Raw genomic sequence first — 26,248 nt, forward strand, 5'->3', positions numbered from 1 at the left:
AACAAAGGGAATATTTATAAGGCAATGGAAATAAAGGAAAAAGAATCAAAGGGGAGGGAGGGGTTTGGGGTGGGGCACCAGAGGGAATTAATGACATCATAAATGAGAAAATGATGTAATAGGTAATTTGGTTTAATAAAGTTAAAATTATAAGTATACAATGTTAGTTTCTTTATTTATTTTCGAAAGAATTTAAGTTATATATATTGATATATCATATGTAGGTAAATTTAAAATTATAAATATACAAAGTGATTTTTAATCAAAGGATTTGGAACACCTTACTGGCTAGTGGCTCCCCACGACTAGTATTACCTAACAAATAGCTTAAAATCTATACTAAATATATTTTTATACTATATACGCATAAATTTTCATTTACACATTACTAAAATTTTGACTAATCATGATAAGAGTAGAAAATCAATAGTATTATATTTGGCTCAAGGGAAAAGGGAAAAAAACTAAAAATAATTATCTATTTAATTTTATATAAAATAAGTAATTGAATTTCACTAATATTTGACTTTTGGAATGTGAAAACTTAAGGAGGAGCTTTGGGATTAGGTTAGCCGATATTCTAAGAACTTTTAACTAATATACAACTTGGCTTAACTAAAAGCTGTTTGTTGTGAACTAACAAAACAAAAGAAAAGGAATCTACACTTGTATAATAAATTACTAATTCATTTACTCTATCGACATAATTGGTAAATATCATTTTTCATTATTTCTATAATTTATTGCAGAAGCACAAAAAATATAAATAATTAATAAGACCACTAATAAAGATTATTGACAAAGTAAAAATAGTGCCGACGGTATAAACACGTACTCCTTGTACTTGAGTTCATTCTTCTCACGTACTATCCTAATAAGTCAAATTCGTTTTATCTATTTATTTATATCATATTTTTTTTCTCATTAGCATAGTATTGAAATACAAAAATATAAAATTAAGGATTTGGAATAGCCGTCTCCTTTACACTAGTATTAAAGGAGGTATCATATTTTATAGAGAAAAAGGGTCTGAAAAATACTTCAATTTTGGTCGAAATTATTGTTACCATATCAAAGTTTATGGAAGACCTTCTACCCCATGCACTATTCAATAGTGCATTTTAAAGGTACATATATACCCACGTAGACATCACAGATATTACATCATTATATTTAGTAATGTGTCCACGTGGATACATATATACCTTTAAAATATACTATTAAATAATGCAGGGTGTAAAAAGTCATTCTCAAAGTTTGATATCGTTACAACAATATCGATCAAGGTTCGGATATATTTTAGACTTTTTTCTATTTTATATGATTAATTGATCTACGAAATAGGCATTCGAAAACACACACAAAAATACAAAATATGAACCAAAAGCCTCTAATGGAACACTTTATCACGTGTTCATGCTTAATTGATTAATCAGAACATATCATAATTTGAATGTCTAAATGAAATTTATCAACAAATTTAAAGAAATAATTAATGTATTCTCCAAAATTAATATTTATGTGTATGTGTATATTACCTATACATACATGGTAAAGATGCAATCATATAGTAATTAATATAGAAGATTCTTTCTTATAAATATTTCAACAAATTTGGTAAATGTCGTTCTATAGGCTGGAAATTTTCAATAAACAGCAGACATGTTTGGTTTTTATTTCTCATTCAGAGACTAAAAGTATTCTAAATTCTTTTTTCTAATTATAAGTCATATTAGAAAAGTCCAAGGGTGACTAATTAACAGTGAGCCTAACTTAGAAAATACGCTCTACTTAATACTAATATAATTCTATGATCGAAAAAAAATTCTTTTTTTTAATTAGGTTTTGATGTGACTAAGTAAATTACACACACTTAAGTCAGGAACTAAGTTATCATCTTGAAATTAACTACTCAAAAAAATACATCCGTAGAAAGCGGAGTTAGAATTATACTTTGAAACGAGTGAGTTTGAAATTGTAAATTGATAAGGTAAATATGTTTAATATATTTCTTAAGAGTTAATATTAATAATTTTTTTTGTTGAATTCGTAGTTTGTACTCTGGCTTCGTGCCGATAGAAAGATCTCAATATAACCTTTAAAGTTGGTGGGATAATTTAGCAAAAAGTACCATGATAGAGCTAGAGAATTTGATAATAGATTAATAGGTATTTGGATTGTTTTTTTTAGGTGAGTTTGTAAGGTTTAAAGTTAAAATTTAAAGTTGAAAATGTTTAATTGTTCGCTTTAGACTTTTTTGATACTTTTTTCAGCCTAAAAAAAGCGCTTAAGACATTTTTTTGAGGTATTCAGACACTTTTAAAATTACTGAAAAGCTAAAGCCACTAAGCTCGTTTCAATTGATTTTTTATTTTTGACTTGTCAGTTGAAAGTTATAAGTTAGAAATTTTATAGCTTATTTTTGTCATTTAGTTTAAACAAGTATTTATAAGCATTTTTTAAGTTTATCAAAACACTTCTAAAGTACTTGAAAGCTATTTTAACTTAAAAACACTCAAAATAAGTCATTTCAAACAAGTTTCTTGAGACGATATATATATATATGTTGTGCGAAATTCGAGATAATACGAGAAAATATAAACGCGAAAAACAAGACAATAGATTTACGTGGTTCACCAATAAATTGGCTACGTCCACGGAGAAGAGAGGGAGCAGTTTTATTATGGAGAGGCAAAAACAGAATACAGAATAGGGTTTGCCTTAGCGTCTATATATAATGCTAAGCTACGCCCTAACAGGCTTGGGCCTAACATACAGAATTGACAGATAATTAAGGGCCCAATACAGCAACATTGTATACCGTCGGGCCGGGGGCGTCTCCGCCCCCCGGACCCCAGGCCAGGGGGCGCGTCGCCCCCCTGGACCCCCCGACTCGCTGACCGGTCAGCGAGACCCCCGTCCTTTCTGTTGTAACGGGTCCGATTTAAGGCATTCAACAATATATACACACACACACAAGTTCAACAACAATAGCGTATTTATTAGGGTAAGAAGAGTGAAAGTAGAGAGATTGTTTCTTTAGACGTTTGACTCAAGTTAAGCATATCAAAATATATATCCGAGAAACATAGTATAGAAGAAACCATGTTGAAAATAATAGAGAAAAAAGCATTAGCAGAAACAGATAATACAATAACTGAAGTAAATGAAATAACAGGTAAAATAATATCAAAGAATAAGAAAGTAAAAGCAAATTAATTGTGGAATTGGTAAGGGATACTACGACTCATGACTACCTACTAATTTTTTTACCCTAATTCTTGACTTCCATGTCTTCGTAGCTAGGTTCATGTCATCGGTAAGTTGTAAATGTGTCATGTCACGTCTAATCAACTCTCTTCAATATATACTTCTTCTTCCTTCATCAGGCGCATCATAACCAACCTCTTACTCCTATTACTTAAAACATCTCTGTATTTGCTTTTCACATATCCGAAACGTCTTAACGTCCATTTTCGCATCTTTTACGACACAAAGGTCTATCTATCTTGTCCTAAATATACCCGCTTCAATTAAAGATCTACGAGTGGCGTTGTAGATCTTTAATTGATTGGTTCAAACTTGTAAGTGAAAAAAATACCAAACAAAACTGACAGAAGTAGAATTATTGGGTGCTAATTCAATTGTTGAAGCTATAGATAACATAATGAATCGACTCAAAAGTCAACATAAATCTTATACTTTCATGATGTCATATATATTATATATATGAATTGAAATTTATTGTGGATGACAAAATACTTTTACGAAATTTTCAGTGAAGGATGTGATGTATTTTGATAGTAAAATAAAAGCTTAGCCCTCATTTACTGATTCTATATATTTTTCTTTTTTCCTATATGAGTTGATTACCTTACTAAATCAAGAAAGTATTTATTAAATATTTTCTATATTATATTTATAATTAATTTTATTTGAAAGTGTCTACATTTATTTGTAAAATTCTTAAGAAGTTTTTTAAGGAATGAATTAGTAAAATTATCTTTACATTTATGATTTCTTAGTATGTATATTAAAAGAAAAGTGATCAACTAATATGAAATAGAGGAAATATATAAGATTAGGAAGGTGACTTATGAGTTGAATTTTTACGTGAAATGTTTGAGGTGCATTCAGTCTTTTACATTTCTATGTAGCAGTTGTATAGTCCTAGTGTTTCTCACATCTTGTGTCATAGGAACTTGAAATAAATGAGGAATACTTGTTGACAGCGCGGAATCAAGATTTCACTTAAGGGGTTCAAAATCTAAAGAAATAATCACATAAACTAATTGAAGAGGATTCACTTATATCACATATAAATAAAATATTATTTTAGTCATATATAAATAATATAATTTTTCGCTAAAAAAGATTTGAATAAACTCTTGACCATGGCTCCGCCCCTACTTGTTGCCTTCAAATTATTGGTGAATCCACATATTTGTTTGTTGGGCCCTATTGAGTTCTTTTTTCTTTTTTGAATTTTCTATTTCAACAAAAAGAAAAATAGAATAAATAAATTAAAATGGAAGAATATAAAATAATCATATAGTAGGTGAGGCAGATGCATATTTCCTAATTCTTTTTAACTACCATTTTATTACGTGTCTAAAGATAGAGAATGACATGAATTAGATAGCCTAAAGAAGTCAGCTCGTGTAGCACATGCATTAGAAAATATCATCAAAGTCCTTTTCTTCATATTTTTACAATTTGTCCAATATTGTTCATATTTAATTAATTTTGATTTTCTAAATTCAGATCAAGGGCCACATTATTTTATGAAGAATACTTAATGCTTAATTAAAAGTATCCAGATAATTAACCATCTAGAAGGGTTGTGAAATAGCCGGAAAGTAATGTTTGTGATTATTTTTCAATCTATTCTATTAAGTAATTTAAGGTTCTTATGTATAAAGATAATCAATTTAATTGTTATGGTCAAATTTCATTATGAATTTTCAATTACATTCTTTATAGGGCTCCTTATTTCTATTTTTTCGAGCTAAATTATTGTATAAGATATTGAATTTAATTTGAATATTGAAAATAGAGCCTCTTGAGAGTACGGAGAGCGGTTTACTCCCTTTAATGACTTATTAGATGCAAATTCGTTTTATGAAATTTTAAATATCGAATGAAAATGTACAAATTAGTGAGTTTGATTTTTTTAACTCCAAATGAGAGAAACAAATTGAAAATTAACAAACTAGTTAACTACACATTAGAAGATTGAACCTCAGCAAGATGAGGAAATTAATTATCATCTTAATTAAAGTATTTGAGATGATAAGTACTTGTAATTATAATATTTACTTGTATAGAACAATAGGATAAATATATCTTTTTTACATGTTATTAAACTTGCTATATGGGGTTGTTTGACTTATTTTTCAAAGTTTCCATTAATGACAAGGTGACTTAAGCACTTTGCTGACCTTAAACTTTTGAATACTAATAATATTTTTTCTAATTTAAAGTTTTTTTTTTGTTTTTTTTAAAGATGTAAAGTTATTAATATGTTTCTTTAAAAATTATTTTGAGACGTAAAACTAATATGAAAAAAATTACTTTTTCAATAAATAACATTTCCTTCATTTTAGTTTTTTTTTTTTGAACATAATTTGAAGTTTAATAAAAAAAAAGTATTTGTTTTTAAAATCATATAGAATTAAAATTAAAAATTAAAAAATACGGATTTTTTTTTATATTTTTTAAAGATGCCTATAATAATCTCATTATTGCTAAAAAAAATGAGATCTCTCAAATTCGAAGTCTAAGACAAGTATCGGCCCCTGTTAATCACTTATTAGACAATCACTATAATTACCTTTTATAAGTGATTTAATAATGTAAATTATTATTTTTAATTCAGTAAATCCATAAATGTTAAAACTCATAATTACATTATAGATCAAAACCATATTTTTTTAACCCAAAAAGGTTAATTTCTAGATAATTATTTTTAAGTTGCAACCTTGTTAGACGTGTGGGAACAAGAAGTAGTACTTGTGCTGTAAGAATTGACAAATGACCAAATCTGGAGACCACTCAAGTGAAGCTTATTAGCACTTATGTTAACGCGTACAGTATATAATATATAGTATTATATTATGCAACTTAAAAATATTATGACTTTAACTAATATGTCCAAATATGTGGAGACAAATTTCTAAGTCTTCAATACAATAATATAAGAATTCTCTATAACTTGTTTAAGTGGAAGCAGTTAGACTCCTGTCATTCTAAAGAAAAAAATATATATATGTAGAAATAATAAAATTTATAATCATGAAAAACAGCTTTGTACATTGCGTGTGGACCATGATAAAAAGAAAAATGAGAGACAAAAAATGGAAGATATCTTCTTATTTTTCAAGTCTACATGTGTTTTAACTTCTTTTTCCATTATCTTTTTCAAGTCTCCATGTGTTTGAACTTTTTTTTTTCCCTTCCTTCATAGGCTGAGAAAAGATGCCAATGAGACACTTACCATTCATATACTATAGTATAACAACAACTATTCTTGTAACACTTCTTTTGTCTCCTATAAAATGGACATCGTACTAAAAATATTTATCTCATATTACTTGATTGCTTATTAAATCAAGATAAAATTAATTAGTTTTTTTTTTCTATTTTAGTCCTGCAATATATGACTTTTGGAGTTTAAATAATTGAAGATCTAAGAATTTCTTTTCAAGAGGCTAATTAATAATATGAACAAAAGGCAAAATAGTAAAGTTGATCAATCTATTAATGATTTTTTAACTATATTGTAAAATAAAAAGTGTTTATTTGAAATAGAATATATGTAGTACTCTTTAGTTTTTGAGTGTTAAACAAGTTCTTTTCGATCATAATTTGTTCATATGTTCTTTTTATGCATTTTGAATTATTAGTCATTTACCTTGGTCTTCATTTTCAATTTTATATGACAATATTTGAGCTTGTTACAAAGTTAAAGAAAAAAATGAAGACAATTGAAATATATGATTCTAAATACGAATTGATCAATGTTGCTATAAATAAATTTGGTAAAGATAAAAGAGTATTTTAATGTTATTTTCAATTATAGAAAAATGACAGTCATTTTGGGACGAATCAAAAATAAATATCTCATATATATTAAGACAGAGAGTAATATTTTTATTTAATTTCCAAAAATGTAAGTTTTATGATAAAATCTAAATAATCACAACATCCTAATAAATTCAACTCTTCAAATCTAAATAGGTCCACACAATTTGGTACAAAGAAAGTACAAATTAGTTGCATGAGCTCACTTCCTAACAATCAATATATAACTTAATTACTATATATGATACATGAAAAAAAAAACTGGTTCAAGAAGGTATACATAAACAAAAAATTCTATGTTAAAGTGTGTGATTAATTTATTTAAAAGTCGGTAAGAAAATACATATTTTTATAAGTAATTAATTATGTCTTCTACACGTACCTTCATATTAGGGTCTTTTTTTTTGTGAAAACGTCTCAATCATCTCTTTTGATAATTAATGATGGTAAAATTTGTACAGAAAATATTTATATAATCTAATATAATATTGAACTGTGTGAATCAATCTCATGTGATAATTTATTACGAAAATTGCTCAACTTTAATCACTTAATATTATTGTCTTTAACAATCTCAATCTAATTAAAAGGTCAGAGTGGTTAATTGTAACGATCCGTAACAGTTTGCTATGACTTGACCAATAATGAAAGAAATTGAGTCAGAAAGCTTTTTGGATAGTAACTTAAAAATTCAAAGCTAGGCTAGTCTCATATAGAAGCTGCGCGAAGCGAGGTCTAGGATAATCCGAGAATGAGTGGGATTGCAATGTCTAAGCTTGGTTCAAGGTATTTTTATTGTAGTGTAATTGTAAATGTTTAATTGATTATGAATAATAAAAAATCAACACATTTCTTTTGTACACAGCTTGCAAATGGAGGATAACTTTGATTAAAATAAATTCTCATTTCAATTGTTAGAAATAATGTGCACAAAAGTGTTTTTTTTTTTTCAAAAAAAGAAAAGGAAAATGGACCACGCGGCTTTGAGTTTTAAGTGAAGGATTTTTGAGCTTGAAACTTTGAGAGTGCTAGAGTACAATAGAGAGACCTAAATTGTTGTTAAAAATGAGGAAAATGTTATTTTTAATGCAAGTAGAAAAAATAATTTTGTAATGACATATTTCATAATATTTGTGTCGTTTCTGTTTTCCAATTTATGTCATTCTTAACCTCACTCTTGCTAGTGTCAGCGGCTTTACAAGTTTTTTTTTTAAAGCAAACACCCTAACTCCTAAGCCTCCAAATTTAAGGGGCGCTATTTTCTTTAACAATGATAAATTAAATGTTTTTTTGAATTATGTTTAAACAAAATTGAGTACTATTCATAGAAAAATGAACTTTTCATATAAAAGGAAATAATAAATTAATTATATCAACAACTAAAAAAAATTACTATTAAAAACCGATTATAAAAAAGTTATAAATACTGTGTATCTTTAAATAAAAAATAGAGTATAAAAAAAATATTTATTTTCATTTAAAATATAAGGTCATAATTTTGTTCTGGCTTTAGATTATTATTGTGCTTGAGCCACGTTTCATTCCAGACACCCCAATATAACCATCATTTCACCTCCTATAATACTTCTCTAAGTTATGCATAAATATTCTTAAATAATATTTTTATTTATGCATCGAATATAAAGAAAAAATAAAAAACTCACTTATTTTTTGAAAAAAAAATTCAAAAACATATTTTCAATAAAAAAAACACTCACTCATTGTTTCTCTTTTTTCTAAGTCTGTAAGATTTAAAGTCCAAGTTAATTAGTGTATTATTTTTCTAAATAACTTTGACTTTTTTCTACTTTATTATCATTTTACAATTGTAGTATGGTATAGTCCTTTAATTAACGTAAGACTAAAAGAAGCAAGCGGAATTAGTGGACAACGCGCAATGATGAATATATGGAATTAATTATTTGTAGAAAAATCAGTACTAATCAAGTATTGGTGTTACTTATATTCAAACTTTTTTTTTTGTATTGGTTAAAATAAGGATTTGGCAGCTGAAAATATCAAAATAGTAATTTAAATCTAATCAGAACTAACTCAAGAAAATCAGATTTCTATCAAAATACATGATCAAATTTGAATGTAGATTCTAATCCACCCAAGATTTGATGTAACGATGATAATTTGTTTTATAGTAGAATATAGGGTATCTACAATGGATCAACATAAGCTTCACATACTAATCAATTATGAAAAAAAAATTTGAAATTTAATCCAATAGTTATACACCTATGTTCATATAGGCTTAAACATGCATATCTTGATCGTTGTGAAATGTTGATACATACAAGACGTTACTTAAGATGATTATAATTTAATATACCTATTTCCATATCACTTGTAAATCATCTAATTTCATCATCAATATTGTTAGACTCACACTTTGCAACAAGCAAGCCAGTAATACTTACTTCATAGTCCATAATTCTAATTTACCTAACACGAAAAACAGTTTATATATATAAAAAAATTGTATTTCACATCTCTAAGTATACATATATATATATGCACTAATCTACTAAATACATAATACATCAATATAAGAATCATCAAAATGGACATAATCCATGGGGTCGGCTCAACCTAACTCGTTATTAGGGTAGAAATGAAATAGAATTTCTCAAACCCATTTAAAAATAGGGTTTATTAGTCTTTGGCCCTTGAGGCTTGATTGTGGTGGACCGACTTCAGCCCATGGGCCAAAACTATTTATTTAGGAATATGTTACAATAACTTTACTAGTATATGAGTTAATTACTTAAATGCATGTTATGTTGTAATATTATGATTTATGAATCTCATCATATTTTGATACGTCCGCATACATGTGTCATGGGATACATAGACTCAAAAGTAAGTTAATTTTTTATAGATACATTTTACTAAAATTGTTCACATGTATATAGGATAGATAGACAAATCCAGCACCCTTGCTCCCTTCCATCTCATTCAACAGTTTCTTATCTCGCTTGTGTATCTGGGATGTATCACATGAGATACATGTTTCTCACGTATCTAGTATCCTAGATACATACTAATCACACTAGATCTTTTGCTAGTGTTGTTGAAATAACACCATTATTTGTCATATTTGATTTGAAAATCTTCTTATATTCTTTATCTTATAAAATTATAAGTTTGAAAAGAAAAAAAAAAAGAAGGGCTAACCTGCCCCATCCCTCGACCCTCCTAGGATTGGGATGGGTTGACCATCTCCAGACCCTTCCAAATAAAAGATCAATCCGCCCTAGTCTATCAAATACCTTGGACCGGGTGGGATGTTGACCCTTTTTGACAACTCTAATCAATATCTCTTTGACCTAAATAGTGAATTTCTTTTCTTACCTAACATTATACTTAATTTCGGTAAACTAATGAGAGTTGGTGAAACACACAATTTATTAATTTAGTAATTTTTTTATAAAAAAGATATATCCAAAGATTAGTGCAGGTTTTTTTCCCTTCTCTTTACTTGATCTTCCCTAAAGAATGACAAGAATGAGAATGATTGCTTAATTAAATAGAATCAAATACATATAGTCAACTATATTACTATATAATATAGTCACTAACTAATCTTTCGTCTCAAACTTATTTAGTTAAGTTTGTGTCACATTCAAATAGACAAAGATAATGATTTAAAAAGAAGATTTTTCCTCGTTTGAAGTATCTACGCCTAACAAAAGACTTACCAAATTCTTTCTAAGCCAAATTAATCAATCAACTAAATTTTGAATGCATTTTATATCAACTCATGGTAGTTTTCATTACATGACTAAAAAAATATTTACGTACAATGTCATATTTCATGATTTGTAATATGGCTTATTAACATAATGACGATAAAAACTTGTTATCAAAGTGATCTCCATGGAATTATGAGTACATATTCCACAAGATATATAATACTTCATTCGTTTCATTTTAGTTGATCTGCTTTTATTTTGGTCTATTTAAAAATTATTTTTTCACGATATTTTTGAGCCTTTTTCGCAAATAAAATAATAATAATTTTTAAAAAAAAAAAGTTAACCCAATTAGCTCAACTAGATAATGAAACACATATACACAAAGAGAAGCTCGACAATACATGGCCATGGATGTTAAAGCAAAGATTAAGATGAATACGGAGTTGTTATTTCTACTAATATATAAGATGACGATTGAACATCCGATACATAGGTTATGGATAAAATAAATGCAAAAAAATAGGTAAAATTTTGGAGGAGGACCAAAAGTGTATCAATACTGGAAACAAAAGGAACTATTAGTTCCATGTGAAAACTCAAGGATTAATTTGAGCCTTAGCCCAAAGAAGAGGGACTATTTTGATCCTTTTTCCTATTGTAATAGTTCTGTACAACTTATGTGATTCTTATATTTACAAAAAGAATACGTGACACAAAAACTCATATTGCATGTCCAAACAAAACTTCAACTCTATCTCATGATTTCATATTTCACATTGCCAAACAAAGACATATGGAGCAATATGAAATCATGAGTCTCCATTTGACGATATATGAAATCATGAGATGAAATCAGTGTTTGGACATGAGATTTCATTTGATTTCATCGCATGATTTCATATATCACATGACTAAACAAAGACCTTTGAACATGTGCTATGAAATCATGAGATGAAATCAAATCATGTGATATATGAAATCATGAGATGTAATAAGCGTTTGGACGTGCAATTTCATGGTGATTTCATCTCATGATTTCATACTTTGAGATGAAATCTCATATTCTTCAAAGATAATGATTTAAAAATGTCAAATATAAAAATTATCTCACAAATTTATTTTTTGTAAAAACCCACATTTATATATCTACTAACCATTTATTTCATATGTAGATAAAACTTATAATTCATATTTTATTACTTTTCAAACCATTCATATCTCATACCATTATTATTCTTACTAACATTAAAATTTATTATTTTTAATTCAAATCAATTTCTACGTCAACATTTATATTCATCAAATTTATTATCTTTTATCAAATATATTACCAATCAAATTGACCAGTAAAAGACTCAAAACAACAATGTTGATTTATTTTTTCAATTATATAAACGAGAAATGTAAGTTCAACATAAGAAAATTACCGATACCATATATGTGCGGGAATTATATAAAAAACGAATATACCACAACTTTTGTTTAACTTTTTTTTTAATCAAATCAAAACTTGATCAATAAAAATTGATTCTTTTTAAGAGTGTCTTTGTGACATTTTATTATGCAATTTTATAACTTTGGGTTTATTAGATAAGATTGTATAAAGAGATTTTAATAATTTTTTTAACTTATAAGATTTTTATATTTATAAAATATATAAAATATAAAAATTTTAAATTATATATTCAAATAAAATTTGAATTTCATATCACTTAATCGGCCTAAGAAAAACCAGATACTCCCCTTATTTCAATTTCTGTGATTTAATTTTCGTTTCAATCAATCTAAAAAATGAATATATGTCTATATTAAGTAATAATAATTAAATAAGTATTTTATTTTATGACAAAAATTTTCATTTTGGATTATAAATTTTTAAATTGTTAAAACTCCATGGGATAGAGAGAATAATAAGCCTAGAAACAAACATGTCCTTGGGAATATCAAAGGATGACCATTTTCTGTAGAAGAAAGAGTACACGTTGTTTAAGAAGGACCGCGTCTCATCTTGTAGTCAAACGTGTCTCCTCATCACTTCACCTTTTCTTGAATCTTCTTCTATGCGTCTGCCACAACACCACCAATACTCTCTTTTCAATTTGTGGGTTCATATAAAATTCATACTTCCCCTGTTTTTTTTACTTGTTTTGGCATATTGGGTCACTGTTTTCAATTGCAACTTTTCATTCACTTTTGCTTGGGGTAATCAATAGTAGGAATGGTTCAGATTAAGGAATTGTATCCTTTAACCATGAAATTCTACCTATTATTCTTTGTATGTATGCTTGCATATTTATAATTATGCCTATCTATTAATAGGTGATTTTCTTGATGCTAGTCTTTTTTCATGAGTATGAAGTGCTTATGGTTTATTTTTTTTCTTACACAACTTTTCTTTTGGTGAAAACGATTAGAAAAAAGGCAGGAGCTTTCTTTTCACACTTTATCAGTTACTTTCTTAATAAGGATGAGTATTGGATTTTAATTTGTAGGCTGTTCTATTTTGTTGGTGTTCATTCCTTGACCAAATGACTTGTTTGTCAACTGGGGATTCTCTGGAGTCGAATTGTGGTGCCCTTATCATTGGTAGAGGTAGGCCAAACTGCACAACTTTTAGAGTAAACTGAATGCTTATTTTAGTGGATAAATTAATTTAGTACTTGAATTGCAGTATCAGGTAGCTCAGATGTACATGGTCATGAAAATGCAACAGGAAACCACCATAGGCGATGAAGGAGTGGAGGTTTTACAGAACAAACCATTTAGTGATGATGAATTTGGAGAGGGCCAGTACACATCAAAGTTCTACCACTTGTAGAGGTAACTTCAGTTCAAACTTACTTCTATTTGATTATAGCATTTGAATTGATAGAGTAAGCAGTCATGGTACTAATAGACAGTTATTATCTTATTGGTATTTTAAATCAATCAGAAACTGATTAGGTTTATGATTATTAAAGTTGATGGATTTTACACAAAAGAAGTTTACTACTTTGGACATGCTTTCTCTGGCATAAGAAAGGTTGTTGTGTGGGTGGGTGGGTAGGGGTAAAACATAACAATTGAATTTATGAGATTAAAAAGTAGCTTTAGATTCTTAAGGCATCATAAATCTGCTAGAGATTTTTAACCTCCTAGAGAAATGTTTTGTATGGTTGACTTAACTTGTAAAGAGAGCAACTTTTTTGTATTTTAAAAGCTTGTAGTTTGAGACTTGATTCGCCTTATCATTGCAGCAAAGAGCCATTTTGGGTTACTACATTTGCACCAGCTGATGCCCTTGTGATGCAAGAGGAAGCCTGGAATGCATATCCTAAATGTCGATCAGGTTTATGTTCTTACTTGCAATTCATGTTCTTTTCTTGGTTAGTATCCAAGTCTTCCTTATGCATGCTCATACTAACCTATTTATTGGTTTCTATCGAACATGTATAACCATTTGATGCAGTTGTTAAGGTAATTACTAGTGACATACACCGTCCCTGACTACCTCTGCATTGTAGAAGTCCGAAATGTGCAGTATTAAAATTTTCAATTGATTTCTTTTTGCAGTTACCATATTTTTCGAAGTTCTTTATGAGTGTCGACACTATCCACAAAGCTGACAATGGGTATTCTGAGAATGTAAGTTCAATGTACTTGATCGTTGAGTCATAAGATGGTTCCAATAGCCATAAAATTGGAAATCCTGCTAGTTTTTCATGGTTGAATAAGATCACTACTTCCAATGCCATCTGTCCTGTGGCTATCTTGCTATTGACTTGAGATAATCATGTGATAGGTGCATGGCCTGAGTGAGAACCAACTGGCAGTTAGGCAGGTGGAATTTATTGATATTGCTTCAGCTGCCACTGATTATTGGAGTTACGTAGTTGGAAGAAACAATGTTGATTTCTCTAATTTCCAATCAGCAAGATGTGGTCGTGGACCACTCTTGGAAGGCTGGCAGGTTTGTATACCTCCTCTTTTTTTTTTACAGCAAAAGTGCATAATTACCCTCTCTGTTTCTTTTAGAAAAGTTCTTTTATTGACTTGGAGAAAGGATTGGACACCTTGATGTTCCTATTCTAACAGACACTGTCAGCTTTCTTACTTCTGTTTATCTATTTATTACTCCTCCAAGTGGGGTGTATTTATGGAGTCCAAGGTTACATAATTCAGAAAATAGGGATACCACCTTAAGAACCATAACTGGTCCCAATTGAAAAAAGTAAATACATGACTCTGATTATAGAGGCCTTCTCTTCTTTAATTGATTTAGATTTTGTGCCCACAAAGGAGTATGGGAATTGCTCTGCTAAAAGCTTCTAACATTAGGAGGCCATCACCCTCAATTTCTTTGAAATTAATGTTTTGTTGAGGAGAAGTGTAATAGAAGCAACTTGAATTCGAAATGACTATTAGCGAAACTAGTTGTAATCCTGAAGTCAATGTAAATGCAGATCATTTATTACCATCAGCCGTAACCAAATACAAACTTCATATATACATCATTTATGAGTTAATGAATTTATAGTAGAGAACTCCCGCAAGACCTAAATAAAATGTTTATTGAGAAGTTATTTTTCACTTTTGTCATTGTAAGATAAGAGGTTGTTGTGGTGTCTGAAGGTGTACTCTAGCTGTCAATGTGAGTCTTGAATGCAGACTAGAAGAAACAAGGGGGTTTGGATCCCAGCAGATGCCAAAAAAAATGAAAAAGAAGGTGATCTCCTTACATCTATTTGTGTTAGGTGACAATTATTTAGTACCTGTATTGGTGTGAGGATGCAGGTATGTGATGAGATAATCGAGTTGCGAAACTGGACTAGAAACCACTTTTTTTTTGTAAAAAAGAAAAGGATCAAGGGTTGTATGGGACAATAGAAGGACATGTGGGGAAGTGATACAAGGAACGATTACTATAAGCTTTACAAAATCTAATTGTGGAAGTTATATATGAACTTAGAAAGGCATCTTTCTCTTGGTGTCTCGAGCATTGTTTTAGTTTGTAAGTGGCACATGAATGAGTTTTATAGCAGAGGGGATTGGGGACGAGGTTATGCAACTTGCTTGTAGTGTTTTCCTTGTTGGAGCAAGGGATTTAAATTTTGGGATGAAAGTTCGAATAGTCATGTATCAAAAACCAAAATTTAGAACTACAAATAAGTTGACAATCCATTTTATACGAGGACCTGTAATGGCTGGATGTGGGTTAACATGGAGGATATGGTGAATTTTCAACCGAAATAAGCCATTGTTTAATTGGAGAAGGGCTAAATATATTTCTGTTCTATCAGAAATAATTTAAATATACCTCTCGTTATACTTTGGTTTAACTAACATAGAGACACGTTGACCATTGCTTACCAACACTTTGCTTACCGAATGTGATTTCTACTCTTTGAGGTGAACTATTAACTCTAGTATTTTTTGATATCGGCAGGACCTCTGTAATCCCGTTATGACAACATACAAACTGGTGACCGTAGATGCTCCATACTGGGGGTTTGGGAGCAGATTGGAACAAGCTTTGATGGCGGTATAAATCTGGATACTTCATTGAATAAATTATATTGTCTGCTTGAAATGATTGCCGAGCATTAAACTTTTTAGGAACTTTGACACCATAATGTTCATAACTTTTGGGACACATTACACCAATGTGGACTGATCTAATGAGTTAAGTGACATGTAATGTTTTTTCATGACATATTAAATTATTTGCTACATCCTCAAAAGGAGGGAATACTATGTTCTTTTAAATCTATGCCCTCAAATAGCAAGTGGTTTCTATAATTATATATATTGATGCTGCCAAAGCTGTTTTCCTCTTCAAAACTGATGTCTTCGACCTCTCAAGTTCCGAGCTTTGTATTGCTGGTCGAGTGGTCATACATGAGGAACTTCCTCAGAGGAAGGTTAAATAATGTGTTGAAATCTAGTAGCAATGCTTAGTTTTCCTATTGAATGATCTATAGTGCATTCGATGGTTGTTTAGTGAAGATTGTCCAAGTTTGTGTCCCTATTGAGTAAAAGAGGAGAATAATTAATCGTTCAACTGAATCTGTTATGTGAATTAACTGTTCTTTTTGTTTTCGTAGTTTCTTATGAAGATATTGAAGTTTCCTTATTTTGATGATCCCCATCATCATGAACCAATTTGCAATTTAATATGACTTTGCTCTTTTTCCTCTTTTTAATTTTTCCTCTAGTTTATTTTCTTAGGGGGAAAGGTCACTTTTCCTAGAAAGCCATCGTAATTGCTTTGCCTGGATTGATGAATGGTTTGGGTTGACAGTAGAGGTGTTGCGTGAGTTGGAGCGACAGAGTGATTATGCATTGAATATGGTAAAGTAGATCTATACATATATATTCTCTTCTATAACTTGTTTTTTATGCTTCCATATCTGCTGTCAGATCTTTATTTCTTTGTTTATTACTCTTCCCTGTTTTCAGTTTATATTAGTAGTAGCCACTTCCCCTTTAGTTTACATAACGTGATAAATCCCATCAACAACCTCCCATTTGGTTAGTGTAACTATGTTTCTTGTATATTTTTTTTTCTGAGAAGGTAACAACTTGTATCTATTTCCAAAAAAAACCAGAAACCCGCCACAACAAGTTACAGGTTTCCTAATTACATTTGAGGTGGAGTATCCAGAAGATCTTCGACCCTTTAAATTTTTTTTACAAAGATCTTAAGACAGCCATAATTGATGTGTATAGATCTCTGAAGAAGTTAGGATTATCAAGATAGTGAAGGAAGTTCTATCGAATGTTGTTGTTTATTCTCAGATGCTCTGTAAGTCCTTGTAGACAAGAAATGAGTTTGAGTCTGTTTTCAGGTGTTACTAACTTTAAGAAGCTACGATAAGATTGAATTTCTTGGTCCACTTCTACTGAGCCTAAGACAAAAAGAAATTAAATCCAAAAACAAAAACAATGTGTAATACTTGTAAAATTACAAGGGATGGTGTTAGAGAATATATTCATATTTCTAATGCACTGGGCCATTCCATCTGTTCAGTGGCGAACATATGATTTTTACAAGTGAGTTCAGCCAATAAAATCACAAGGGGGGCGGGTAAGTAAAGGGTCTTCTTTTGGCTCTCCTAACTATTTCCCGCGTTGGCCATTGGTTTTTCCCTCTCTTAATTTTATGTAGTAGAAGAAAAATGTAGTTTTTGAATCACGTTTCTTTTAAACGATGAGCATGTGTGTTGCATACCATTTTTGTGGAGAGGTAATTGTAGGTCAAATGTTTTACTTTCCAATGGAGTTTTATAATCTACCTGCAAATTATAAATATAATTAGTCGAATATGTGCTAACTTCAATGCACAAATAATTTGTAATTTAATGGAATTAAGTGAAGCACCAAGGATGAGCAGTTTCTTTAGTATGGATAATCAAAACGCTTTCTGACTGGAAGTTTGAGAGCTGAAAGTTGTTATGACACATGTGGGGTATGGGGAGAGTAGAATGTACGTAGACCTCGCCACTAACTCGTGGCGGTAGAGAACTGAAAGTTGTTATGAAGCTTTTTTAAAAAATAATTCTTAAGATTTATGAGACTGCAGATATACATTTATTAGTTCATATTTTTAACCAAAGAAACAAAAGTTATAGACAGAAATCTTTGTGCTGAAGGTTTCTTCCTTCAAACAATTTGGTAGAACAGTTCAGTATTTAATTTTACCTTCGCATACAAAAAGTAGCGGAATAGCCAGTTTTGAGAGTTTTGTCCATATTGATTAGAAAAAACCTGCACTTTTCATAAATATGAATTTTATGTGTTGTCCTGGGAATGTTGATGTTTGTGACTTACAAGAATTTGTTGGCAGAAACTTGGCCGGCCTTGCTCGGCAGAGAGTTGGATGACACAAGAGGAATCTCCACTTGAAGGCGAAAAGTCTGTTGCATGAATGTGTGATGTTCATATCTTTGTTTAACAGCTGTTGGTATGGTTTTCAGATTCGTATACGTGGAGTGGGTCACCTATCATAGAAGTTTATTGGCTTTACAATGTAGTTTGCTGCGGCGATATGTATGCTGTCCGCAGTGTAGTTTGCTGCGGTGGTATGTATGCTGTCAGCTTGTACATGAAAAGGCAGGGCAGATGTTAATATTATCCACATGTAGCAAGGTTTTGTTTTCTGATGCTTCTATTTTTTTAGAAGTAAGATTAGGTAAAAATGAAAGTTATGTAGAACTGGAGACACATTTTAGTGTATGTTGGTTAGCTTATTGATCATAAAGGCATGAAGTGTATATGATGATAGTTTAGAAATACAATTGAATTTTCGTGTACATTTTCTGGATTCATTTTTAGGGATCTTTAATCTTTACTTATTTGCACTTCAATTTGTTTGTCTTACTATTTACAGTCTCAAATTATTTTTGGCTTCTTTATGATTCTAATTTTCGATACGGTATGTTTAAAGACTACAAGATTGAATGGCAGTTTGGTGCATTTTACGTGTTTTAGTTTAAAATCACAAAATTTAGTTATTTTTTATGTTATCTGTGGGAATATCTTAGCGGCAAATGCAGAAAATTATGGCGTTTTGGAAGTACGGTAACTATTCATTTCTACCGCAAGGGTCAAGTTGGGTATAACATCCATTTGACTGATTACTTTTGGTAAATCTGAGAGTTCTCTGTGTAGTGGAAACTTGATCTGATATTTGGAGATTTCAGAATTCACACAAATATGTTCTATTGTTAACTATCTTGCAAAATACTATCTTGAAATAGAGCGGCTTATAGGATGAATAATTATATACTTAATTCGTTACGATAGTCAATCAATAAGCAGTGCGGACTTAGGGGCATCAAATCTTAAAGAGAGGTCCTAATATTTTGGCAAGTATTTTGTTTCTTTAGTCGTTTTAATAATTTTTTTTCTTGAATTCATTTGCCAACAAGTTTTAATAATTCACTTTGTATATTATGTCCAAATTAAAATGACTAAATTTTTTCATGCTTATTCTTCGAATATATTTTTGCATACCTGGATCAAAAAATTTAAACCTTTTTCACCCAGCCCAGGCCCAGCCCATCAACAGCACCGTCCAAAGCAAATAAAATCTTAGTGGTGAAACGTAGCAGCAAACCCGAGATCCACCTTTAAAACTCCTTCCACATTAGGGTTTTGCTCACTTCAGTATGTTTAGCTTCGCAGCTCCTCAACCCTCCGGCTGCAGCAGGCGAGACAACTTCGTTCAGTCATCATGGGGTAATCTCCTTTCCTTTTCTCTTGTAAAGTATATCTAGCAATGTCATACTTCATCGTGTTGAGAATGCTGTGAGACAACAAGGAAATGTATCGAATAATCCATGTTAGCGTAATGTACTGATTGAGCTGAGCAAGTTAGATATATGTGTTTGAACCTTGACGCTTCCGTGTGGATGTGTAGTCCATCTTGGCAAAACAGTTGAGCTCTCTCTGAGGGCAATGAGTTGTTTTGAATGCTGATGGACTCAGATTACATGTCTCTCTAAACTGTTCTGGGCTCCTTAAGCTCTGTGGGGTTACAGATCAATAGAGAAGAAACATTTAACTACGAAACCCCTTTTCTCCATGCAAAAATTACGCTATTATTAACAGTTACTGCAAAAATAGACTATGGATTTGTTCTTATGTTTTCTAATGCCTCTGTCTAAATATGAGGTTTCGAGTCTTGTCATACTTTACAATTTGGGGAAACTAATTACATTTGACATCAAAAGTTTAATTGGAAACTCAATGTGTAAAATTGGAACTTTGTAATTATAGATTTTGCATTACTGAGAAAAGAATATTTATGGGTATACATTAAAAATGTGTTACCCTTCTGTTTTGTGTGGGTGCGTAATTCCTTAGTCTATCTTGGCAAAGCAGTTGAGTCCTCTCAAGGGCAATGAGTTGTTTTCAATGCTAATGGACTCAGATCAAATGTCTCTCTAAACTGTTCTGGGCTCATCAAGCTCCGTAGGGTTACAGATCAGTAGAGAAGAAACATCTAGCTAATAAATTGAGAACTAATGTGTAAAATTGGAACTTTGTAATTATTGCTAGTTTTGCATTGTTGAGAAAAGTAAAATTATGGGTATAAATTTTAAACGAGTTACCCTGCTATTCTGTATGTGTGCGTAATTCCTTAGGCCATCTTGGCAAAGCAGTTGAGTCCTCTTGAGGGCAATGAGTTGTTTTGAATGCTAATGGACTCAAATCAAATGTCTCTCAACTGTTCTTGGCTTCTAAACTCTGTGGGGTTGCAGATCAGTAGATAAGAATCATCTAGCTACTGAAACCACCCTTACTTCATGCAGAAATTACCCTTATGTCTTGTAGCTATGCAAAAAAAAGGACATTCATTGTGTACAAAAATTATGTGTAATTGGCTTTGTTCTTCTGTTTTGGTGTGCTTGTGTCTAAATAAAATGTCTCGCGTCCCGACATACTTAGAAGTTTGGGAAAACTAACTACATTTGACTTTAAAAGGGCTTAGTTCAGAATGAGATCAACATTTGAGCTTAATTGAATAAGCATTGCAGTAGAAACAAGCACTTGAGAAAATGTTTGGTTTGGTATTAGGTCAAACCAAATAGTTGTATTGCTAAATTGAAAATGTGATGTGTCAAATATAACTTTTTGATTCGAGCTAGTTTTGCATCACTAGAAATTTTAATTTATGGGGATAAATTTTGAACTTGTCACCTGGCTGTTCTATGTGGATGTGTAATTCCTCAGTCCATCTTGGGAAACAGTTGAGTCCTCTCAAGGGCAATGAATTGTTTTGAATGCTAATGGACTCAGATCAAATGTCTCTCTAAACTGTTCTGGACTCTTCAAGCTCCGTGGGGTTACAGATCAGTAGAGAAGAAACATCTAGCTAATGAAACCCCCTTCCTCCATGCATAAAAACTCTACTTCTTGTAGCAATGCAAAAAAAGATTTTTAGCAAGTATAAGAATTATGAGTAATTGGGCTGGTTCTTTTGTTTTCTTGTGCTTGTGTCCAAGTATAAGGTCTTGAGCCTCGTCATACTTAACAATTTGGGGAAACTATTCACATTGACTCAAAAGGCTTTACTTCATGATGAGATCAACATTCAAACATAATTAAGTAAGCATTCCATTATAAATAGAAAATGATTGGTTTGGTATTTGGCCATTTCTCAATGTGTAAACTAGTAACTTTGTAATTCTAGCTAGTTTTTCATTACCAAGAAAAGTTCAATCTTTGTAATTCTAGCTAGTTTTGCATTACTGAGAGAAGTTCAATTATGGAGGATAAATTTCAAACTTGTGGATGTGTAATTCCTCGGCCCTTCTTGGCAAATCAGTTGAGTCTTTTTGAGGTGCAATGAATTGTTTTGAATGCTAATGGATCAGATGAAATGTCTCTCTAAACTGTTCTGTGCTCATCATGATCTGTGGGGTTACAGATCAGTGGAGAAGAAACATCTAAACTATTCTCTTCCCAAACAAAAAAAAACTCTATCTCTTATTAGCTCATGTTAGTGTTTAACATGCCATTAGTAGGCACTCACCGTGTATAAAGATTAGAGTACTTGGCTTTGTTCTTATGTTTTCTTTTGTCTGTGTAGACAGTTTGTTAAACTACTACATTTGACATCAAAAAGGCTTTTTGTTCATAATGAGATTTACCTACGTCAGAACTTTTTTTCAATAAAAATTTCTTCTCCATTATAATTATTAATAAAATTATACAAGTCTCAGTATATGTGAACCTCCCATGAGAAAATCCAATGAAAATAGCACATGGTAAAATGATTGGTAGTTTGCATTATTGAAGTAGGAATTTAATATGTCTAAGAGACTTTGTGATTCTGACAAGTTCTGCTTCACTGGAATATGTTAAATCTATGGGGATATGTTTAAAACTTGTTATCTGGAGGCTCTATTTGAATGCATGATCCCTTAGTCCATCATGGCAAAGTAGTTGAGGCTTCTTGAGGGCAATGAATTGCTTTGAGTGCTAATGGACTTTAATCAAATGTCACTCTTAACTGTTCTGTGCTCTCAAGCTCCATGTGGTTACTGATCAGATGAAACATATAAGAGTGATTTTGCAAGTTAAAATAGATAGTTATGAACATTTTGTTATATGCTGTTGATTTTATGTGTATCTATCAAGTGTGGTATCCCTCCATTGGTTGGCCAAATGTCAAGATTTCCCTTTTTTTGGCCACATCAAAACTTATGTTTTACCACCTTTAATGCAGGAAGACACGTGGAATGGGAGCTGATCGTAAACTGAAGTCCCACTGTTGGAGGCAGAGGTGGGCGGACAAGTCTTACAAGAAGTCTCATCTTGGTAATGTATGGAAAAAGCCATTTTCAGGATCATCTCACGCCAAGGGGATTGTTCTTGAGAAACTGTATGACCAATTTTGCTTTCCATTTTAAAATTTTTTTGCTTATCCATCTTTTTGTGAGTTTGGTTTAATAGACATAATGTTAACTGAATGAACTGCAGTGATATTGAAGCTAAGCAACCTAACTCTGCCATTTGAAAGTGTGCTCGAGTTCAGTTGATAAAGAATGAGAAGAAGATTGCTGCTTTGTACCCAATGATGGTTGTTTGAACTACATTGAAGAGAATGTATGTCTTTCTGTCATTGCAAATGTCTTTGTTTTTAAATTTCCTATGTAGCATTATTTAGTGTTGAATAAATCTCATCTGATTGTTTGTAGGATGAGGTGTTAAATGCTAGATTTGGTCGCAAAAGGCCATGCTGTGGAAGATATTCCTGGTGTTGGGTTCAAGGTTGTGAAGATGTTTGGTGTGTCACTTTTGGCTCTCTTCCAAGAGAAGAAAGAGAAGTCCAGATCTTAAATATCACTTTCTGGTCAAATGCAAGTGTGTTCGGAATTAATTTTTGTTAGGATACAAAATATCATTTTTTTTTCTTTTTCCCTAATTTCCAACTAGTATACTTTGTCCATGAATATATCCAGGACATTTGTTTCACCTTCTGAAAATAAATGTTAAGTGGAATTTTGGATGAAGCTGTTGGAAGTTGAAAGCAATTGGTTTTCTATCCCAGTGTAAGAGTTCTTTTTTGAATTTATTGTGCAAGTGTCCTCTTAATATGCTGTTGTTCGGAGCATATAAAGTATTAGTATTTGCATATTTTTCTTGGATACCTAAGTAAGAGGCATACATAACACTTTTTTGTTCAAGCAAGAGGTATGGACTTCCATTTTCCAGCAAGACTAGTTCAAATCTAAGTATGCCTGTGGTTTTCTTCCACCCAAGATAACGAAGACGACTGTGAAAATGACGATTCCGTTACAATGTTGTTATCCCTTTTACGTTTCATTGCTGCATCATTAAATAAATCGTAACTGGAATCTCTAACACGTACACCCTCATACTCAACTGGGTTAGCTCTATTTCTCTATCCATGTTGCATTACTTATGCAATCCATGACCCAGTAATACAAAGAATCAAAGAAATAGTTTTTTTTTTCTTTTTGCGTTCTTGCTCATTATTGATACTTCAAAATATTCCTTTCTAATGGAACATCAAACACGTCCATAAAATTAAAGGACAATTTGATAAACTTTCCACCTCACATATTTACAACCATAAGATTAATAAAAAATTTGATACATTAAATGTATCTTTAGTCATAGAACATATAATGAGGTATAAGAATAAATCAGGAATAAGTAATCTATGAAATAGCAGGAAATATATTTGCTATCTAATTACACAATAGATAGAAACATAAAATTAATAGAAAATATATGCTAAAGGAGTTGATGCTTTTGAGTAGATGAATTAGTACACCATCAAGTACCAAAAACCTATGTGTAGCTTTAGTGAATTGTAAATTAACATAGATATCTAGCTCAACAACTAACCAACTCAAGTTTTGTCCTATAACTTACTTTTGCAGAATTTCAGTTTCCTTCGAGGGACCTCTTACATCATATAATTGGTTCCATATTTTTTCCTAAACAATCAACAAAAGAATGCTATTAAGAATTTTTGTTTATTATTTCAACAATCTTCATTAATCAGTAGTAAAGCTATGAAAAAAATCACATATTGCGTCAAATTCTCAAGGATAAATACGCAACTCTAAATTTTTCTGACGGAGAAGGTCTTAAATGATCACCAAGTATCTGACTTGGTACAAAATTATCCTCCATCCACCTATCGATCCTAAAATGCCCCTGATGTCCACCTTTCGGCTAAACAATTACCCTTGATATTAATTCTTTGAGTCATATTTTCCCTTATCTTTAATGGCTCCCTTAAATTATTAAATATTTATTTATATATTGCTTAATATGATTGGTCCAAATTAAAACTCCTCTCAAATAAATAATAAAAATGATATTTTTAAAAATTCTATTTTTTTTCTAAAGACCACTTATGGTTTATATTTTGACCCAATACTCTTGAAAATAATATTTAAAAAATAATTAATTTCATGATATCTTCCTATTGACCTATTTTGAATCAACCCCAATTTTTTATGACGTAACCCAACTCATAAATGGGGTTTCAACTAAAATACATACTTACCTTGACTGATTGTCCATCTAACAAAATTAGTTTTCTCATCAATATATTTTTTTCTCAATTATCCAAATGTCGTGTTCATTTTCTCTTTTATTTCTTTTTGTAATCTCTTATTTCTTAATTAAAATATTTGGGACTCAAACTTGAAATGAACACACATTTATATTCTTTTAATTAGTATTGTTGTCAAGATGGGATGAGAGTAGGGATAAGAGAAATGATAGTTAAAACCAACAATTCTAATCAAGCTGAAGAAGAAGAACTGTTTAAGAGAAGAAGATATTCTGTATTGATTGAATTATCACTATACAGCTTAACTGAAAAAGATGTTTTACAATGCTTTATATAAATGTGACTAGCTATCTAACTGAATAACAAACTGTAACTAACTTTAACCGTTAATTAAATCTAATTGACAGTTAACTAACACTAATCAACAGCTGCACACTTAACCAGCTGCTCAACATCCTCCGTCAAGCTAGGTGTATGAAAAACGTTCTTCATACCTAGCTTGGTAAGTAGATAACTATAGTGCAAACATGTGAGTCCTTTAGTAAGCAGGTCCGCAGGTTGTTCTGTTGTTTTTAAGTATACTGGTTGAACTGTTCCCAGTTGAACCGTCTCTCTTATGAAATGACAATCAATATCTATATGTTTAGTTCGTTTATGAAACACTCGATTGAAAGCTATTTGTATGGCTGATTTGCTGTCACTGTGTATGTGTACTGGCAACCTCACTTGAACCCCTAGTTCTTTGAAGAGACCAACCAACCAACCAACCACACAACCTCTGCCACTGTTGAAGCTAAGCTCCTAGACTCAGCTTCAGCTGAGCTCCTTCAAATAGTGTCTTGTTTCTTGGCCTTTCACGAAATTAATGAGTTCCCATATGTAACCATGTATCCTGTTATGGACTTGCTATTATTTGAGC

General features: G+C 31.0%; 1 protein-coding gene and 1 pseudogene across 1 annotated transcript; both read left to right on the top strand.

Moving 5' to 3' along the window:
• Positions 1-12,677: 12,677 nt before the first annotated feature.
• Positions 12,678-15,487, top strand: LOC101252188 (uncharacterized). Its single transcript, XM_069298922.1, has 7 exons — positions 12,678-13,025; positions 13,349-13,379; positions 13,459-13,607; positions 14,024-14,115; positions 14,340-14,411; positions 14,569-14,736; positions 15,399-15,487. Exons 4-7 carry the CDS (start codon positions 14,092-14,094, stop codon positions 15,426-15,428), a joined length of 294 nt encoding a protein of 97 aa, XP_069155023.1. The 5' UTR covers positions 12,678-13,025; positions 13,349-13,379; positions 13,459-13,607; positions 14,024-14,091; the 3' UTR covers positions 15,429-15,487.
• A 4,361-nt stretch (positions 15,488-19,848) lies between these two features.
• Positions 19,849-23,788, top strand: LOC101246534 (small ribosomal subunit protein uS12-like; annotated as a pseudogene).
• Positions 23,789-26,248: the final 2,460 nt, after the last annotated feature.

The sequence above is a fragment of the Solanum lycopersicum genome, chromosome 6 (genome assembly GCF_036512215.1).
Source record: "Solanum lycopersicum chromosome 6, SLM_r2.1".
Classification (NCBI taxonomy): domain Eukaryota; kingdom Viridiplantae; phylum Streptophyta; class Magnoliopsida; order Solanales; family Solanaceae; genus Solanum; species Solanum lycopersicum.

What these genes read in the sequence shown, in the direction of transcription:
- LOC101252188 (XM_069298922.1), top strand. Translation starts at nt 14,092, where the DNA reads ATGCATATCCTAAATGTCGATCAG. An exon ending in ACAATGGGTATTCTGAGAAT is followed by an intron (nt 14,412 to 14,568) that starts GTAAGTTCAATG and finishes ATCATGTGATAG; the next exon opens with GTGCATGGCCTGAGTGAGAA. An exon ending in CACTCTTGGAAGGCTGGCAG is followed by an intron (nt 14,737 to 15,398) that starts GTTTGTATACCT and finishes TGGTGTCTGAAG; the next exon opens with GTGTACTCTAGCTGTCAATG.